Source organism: Artemia sp. Qi Xiang Cuo, chromosome 6 (genome assembly GCF_049724085.1).
Source record: "Artemia sp. Qi Xiang Cuo chromosome 6, ASM4972408v1, whole genome shotgun sequence".
Lineage (NCBI taxonomy): Eukaryota > Metazoa > Arthropoda > Branchiopoda > Anostraca > Artemiidae > Artemia > Artemia sp. Qi Xiang Cuo.
Window position 1 is genome coordinate 44068604 of NC_142799.1, and position 5837 is coordinate 44074440.

General features: G+C 37.4%; 1 protein-coding gene across 1 annotated transcript in view; it reads left to right on the forward strand.

The window, feature by feature from the left end:
- The window catches only part of LOC148951260 (uncharacterized), a 191279-nt gene extending 185860 nt beyond the window's left edge, over positions 1 to 5419 (forward strand). The window contains exons 18-19 of the mRNA XM_089091043.1: positions 3087 to 3233; positions 5327 to 5419. Coding sequence (XP_088947169.1) covers positions 3087 to 3233; positions 5327 to 5419 — 240 coding nt within the window. The remainder of the gene's footprint in view (positions 1 to 3086; positions 3234 to 5326) is intronic.
- Positions 5420 to 5837: the final 418 nt, after the last annotated feature.

Below are 5837 nucleotides of genomic sequence, written 5' to 3' on the forward strand. Positions count from 1 at the left end.
ATATGACACTTTCTTTGGAGCTATAGGGTATTGTATTTTTTTGTATGGGACGTAATCGTCTCTTACTAGGTTGCTAGCTACCGCTGGTTTGGGGACCCGGGGGCCCTTGAGGGCTGGGTGGTCCTTTGGGAGCCCGGGGGACCTTTGGAGACTGGGGGAGGGCCTTTGGGGCCCGGGGAGGGACTTTGGAGGCCCGGTGGACCTTTGGGGACTGGGTGAGGGCCTTTGGGAGTCCGGGGGCCTTTGGGATCTTGAGGGGCCTTTGAGGACCGGGGACTTCCTTCGGGGTTGGGGTAGGGGGATTGGAACTCTTTGGGGTTGGGGTAGGGGAATCGGAACCCGTTGGGGTCGGGGTAGGGGACCCCACGACACTGTTAAAATACAACTTGTGTATTATAACGACCACAGAGTTTTACCCTTAAATTCTCTTCTAAAACCTTTTCTAAAATCATCTTTTAAAATGCCTCTAGCTGTTTCGCTGAAATAATTCCCTAAAATGGCTAAAACAGTATTGCCCAAATAATCCCTAAGGTTAATTTCAGCGAGTCCCTTTTGTTTTGGCATCTCTGTGTTTTCACAATTTAAATTACAAAGAAACCCTTTCGCGCGCTAATTCCTTCATCGCTAAGATCAAAAATTTCACTCGGAAACAATTCTCCTTAGAAACAACAAATTAATTCCCCTTTCATGAATCAATAATTCCCCTTAGAAACAACAAATTAATTCCCCTTTCACGTCAAATCAATCAATCATGACATCATCTGTCACGTGTGCTCTAAATTTTGCCCCGGAAATATTCTCTTTGGAAATAGATCAAATACACTAAATAACTTGACTTCATCTGTCAGACGCTCTTAAACTTTTACTGGGAATAGTTTGAATAATAACTGACAACACCGATGTCCCGCTTTGATTAACCAAATATTCTTCCTTGACAGTCACTGTGAGTTTGCCCAAAACAACAACAATAAATACTCTTTTCTTGATCATAACATCCTCCCCTAGCGTACCAAAAACAACAAATACTATTTCTGGATCATAACATTCGCCTCGAGCGTGCCAAAAACACACCTGGAGAAAGATGTCATTGACTTATTCCCATGACACTCAATAACGCATCACAATAAGAAAGTTCCTGTTTTTCCGTTCTCACTGACAAAATCCATAAAAACAGACATCAAAGTGAGAAAGTTTCTGTTTTTCAAATTCTCACTGACAAAAACCATAAAAACATCCATAAATGTGACAAAGTTCCTGTTTTTCAAATTCTCACTGACAAAAACCATAAAAACATCCATAAATTACTGTTGACATCCATGAAAAACATCAAATAAATCGACCCACACACATAACCATCCAAGAAAACATCCATAAATGGGACAAAGTTCCTGTTTTTTCATTCTCACTGACAACAAACAGACATAAATTATGTAAAAAAAGTTGTAGGTGGCAGCAGGGGTGGGCAATGGGAGATATTATGGCATCTCTACTAACACCCCTTCCTCGCCCACCATTTCTGCAAATTTCTGGTTGAAAGTTCTGGAAATTAGGTCTTTGAGGATGACCCCCCCCCCCCCCACAGCCCTAAAGAAAGGGGTTGTGAGTTATGCCCTGGGGGCATATAAGGTTTTCATAGAAGGCGTTGTCGTATAAACTTCAAAAAGGGCTCATTCGATTAGAAATTGAAATGGCTAGTGCCCTTTTTAATAGTCGAAAATAATTGGAAGGCAACAAACACCCCTTCCATGCCCACCATTTCCCCAAACACATCCAATCAAAATTTTGCGATAGCCATTTTGTTCCACGCAGTTTAAAGTTCAGGAAATTATACCTTTGAGTAGGACACTCCCCCCACAGTCTTAAGAGCAAGGGTTATAAGTTATGACCTAAGGGAATATAAGTTTTTATTGAAATCTTTGTCATAGAAACTTGAAAAAGGGCTCATTCGATTAGAAATTTAAAGATCTAGTGCCTTTTTTAATAGTCGAAAGTGATTTGAGGGCAACTATCTCCCTCTCACGCCCACCTTTTCCCCAAAAACATCCAATCCAAATTTTTAGATAGCCATTTTGTTCAGCGTAGTTGATTTCCAGATAGAAATTACGTTCTTGAGAAGGACACTCCCCCAGAGCCCTCAGGGCAAGGGTTGTAAGTTATAACCTGGGGGCATATAAGGTTTTTATAAAAAGCGTTGTCGTAGAAATTTCAAAAAAGGCTCATTAGTAGAGACCTAGGTTCTATTTCTATGGAAGCTATAGGAAAATATTTCTGTGGAAGCTCTACACCTTTTCAAAGAGAGTGAGTAGCCCCTCGCATCTAGGTAATACTTCTATGGAAACTCTACACCTTTTCAAAGAGAGTAAGTAGCCCCTTGCATACAGGTAATACTTCTATGGAAGCTCTACACCTTTTCAAAGAGCACACGGACATTCATCAATTGATATAGACGGTACAAGACTTGTCAGACATATTTTTCTAGGTTCAAGAGTCAAAACTATAGATCGTCACATTGCCCGTTCAAAGATGATCTCTTTTTGAAAATACCAGTTTTGGCCCGGAGGCTTTTTAATAATGTTTTTTCGGTACAAACTAAAGTACAAGTAGTTTTTCCAGATCAGATGAAAAAACAACTTGAGAAGATAACCTTTTATTGTTAAATTTATTCGTTTTTTCTAATAGAGAACAGCAAAAGAATCATGATGGTAAGTGAATATATATTATTCCTTTTTATTCGAGACTTTTTTCCTATTGTTACTTAATAACTATCTATCATCCGGGTCTCACAGAAAGTGAACTCCTGTAATTATCTGACGCAAACCCTCCCTTTAAATCCATTCTGATTTTTATTCGAGACTTTTTTCCTATAGTTACCTATTTACTATCTATCATCTGGGTTTCGCACAAAAAGTGAACTCCTGTTATTATCTGACGCAAACCCTCCCTTTAAATCCATTCTGATTTTTATTCGAGACTTTTTTCTATAGTTAGCTATTTACTATCTATCATCTGGGTTTCGCAAAGAATGATGTAAGCCTATAAGGCTACAAGTTACCTAGTGAAAAATTGAAATTGATTTTTATTTCCAGGACACTGATATTCAAATACCAAGCCAAAAGCGGTCGAAGTTGAAGACCGGCCTAGTTAGCACTGACAAGGACATAATCAGATCCATGAATTCCATGAGGGATAGTGTAATCCCCTTCGCACACCGAACCGGTTCTACCGACCTACCTGTAATTTCCAAGTTAACCCCCATTTATCATATAGCTTTCAACTTTATCTTGCACTCACAATTTCGCATAGTAAAACGGAGTTGGGGGATTGACGAACCGGGGGAGGGGGGGATAATTACGTTTTGACGGGGTGAAAAATGGTACTTATTTAGTACCTAGTAAAAATGTGAGTAGGTGTATTGAAATTGTTCATGAGAAATAGGTTAGCGCTTCTTACTGAATTAATTGCAGCTCCTTGACAAATATTTTTATGATGTACTTTATTTTATTGCTATTAGCCAAACACTCTCGATACTAATGAATTATCTATGAAGGGGGTAGATTTGTAGTCGCTATTTTTATGGATTGCTAGATTTGTATGAAAAAGAGTCTTGTTCTAGCCAACATAATGCTAGGGGGGAAATTAAGTTATGACGGGGTGAAAAATGGTACTTATTTAGTACCTAGTAAACATATGAGTAGAAGTGTATTGAAATTGTTCATGAGAAATAGGTTAGCGCTTCTTACTGAACTAATTGCAGCTCATTGACAAATATTTTTATGATGTACTTTATTTTATTGCTATTAGCCAAACACTCTCGATACTAATGAATTATCTATGAAGGGGGTAGATTTGTGGGAAAAGGAATCTGCTTATAGTCTGGTCACTAGTTTTATGGATGGCTAGATTTGTTGGAAAAAGAGTCAGGTTTTTTTTTAATGGGGTATTAAGACAATTAATTAGTTGAATGGAGGGTTCTGCCACTTTCGTTACTAATGAATTATCCACGAAGGCTTAGATTTGTATGAAAAAGAGCCTGGTTCAAGCCAATATAATGCTAGGAAGGGGGGATTAAGTTTTGACGGGGTAAAAATGGTACTTGTTTAGTACCTAATAAACATGTGAGTAGAAGTGTATTGAAATTGTTCATGAGCAATAGGTTAGCGCTTCTTACTGAACTAATGGCAGCTCCTTGACAAATATTTTTATAATGTACTTTATTTTATTGCTATTAGCCAAACACTCTCGATATTAATGAATTATCTATGAAGGAGGTAGATTTGTAGAAAAAGGAATCTGCTTCTCGTCTGGTCGCTATTCTTATGGACGGCTAGAATTGTAGGAAAAAGAGTCAGGTTCTTTTTTTAATGGGGTATTAAGACAATTATTAAGCTGAATGGTGGGTTCTGCCACTTTTGTTACTATTTAATTATCCACGAAGGCTTAGATTTGTATGAAAAAGAGTCTTGTTCAAGCAAATATAATGCTATAAGGGGAAATTAAGTTTTGACGGGGGGGGGGGGGAATGGTACTTATTTAGTACCCAGTAAACATGTGACAAGACTTGAAATGCTTCATGAGAAATAGGCTAGCGCTTCTTACTGAATTAATGGCAGCTCCTTGACAAATATTTTTATAATGTGCTTTATTTTACTGCTATTAGCCAAACACTCTCGATACTATCCAAGTTCTATTCATTTGGACTTCATGCGTCGTTACGTTGAATTTAGGTAAGACCGGTTATAGATGGCAGCACACCTGCTCAGACACACAGTCATAGTGAAAGAGATATGCAAAAAGTTAGGTTAATTCAGGTTCACAAATGAATAGAACTTAGATAGTATCGAGAGTGTTTGGCTAATAGAAATGAAATAAAGTACATTATAAAAATACTTGTCAAGGAGCTGCCATTAGTTCAGTAATAAACGCTAACCTATTTCTCATGAAGCATTTCAAGTCTTGTCATATGCTTACCGGGTACTAAATAAGTACCATTTTTCACCCCGTCAAAACTTAATTTCCCCCCCTAGCATTATATTGGCTAGCACCAGACTCTTTTACATACAAATCTAAGCATTCGTGGATAGTTCATTAGTAACTAAAGTGGTATAACCCTCCATTCAACTCATTATTTTTCTTACTATCCAATTTAAAAAAAAATAACCTTACTATTTTTTATAAAAATCTAGCCATCAAAAAAAATAGCGACCAGACTAGAAGTAGATTCCTTTTCCTACAAATCTACCCCCTTCAAAGATAATTCATTAGTATCTAGAGTGTTTGGCTAATAGCAATTAAATAAAGTAGCCTACATTATAAAAATATTTTTCAGGGAGCTGCCATTAGTTCAGTAAGAAGCGCTAACCTATTTCTCATGAACCATTTCAATGCACTTCTACTCACATGTTTACTAGGTACTAAATAAGTACCATTTTTCACCCTGTCAAAACTTAATTCCCCCCCAGAGCATTATATTAGCTAGAACCAGACTCTTTTTCATACAAATCTAAGCCTTTGTGGATAATTCATTAGTAACGAAAGTGGCAGAACCCTCCATTAAACTCAATAATTGTCTAAATACCCAATAAAAAAAAAGAACCTGACTCCTTTTCCTAAAAATATTGTCATCCATAAAAATAGCGACCAGACTAGAAGCAGATTCCTTTTCCTACAAATCTACCCCCTTCATAGATAATTAATTGGTATCGAGACTGTTTGGCTAATAGCAATAAAATAAAGTACATTATAAAAATATTTGTCAAGGAGCTGCCATTAGTTCAGTAAGAAGCGTTAACCTATTTCTCATGAACAATTTCAATACACTTCTACTCACATGTTTACTA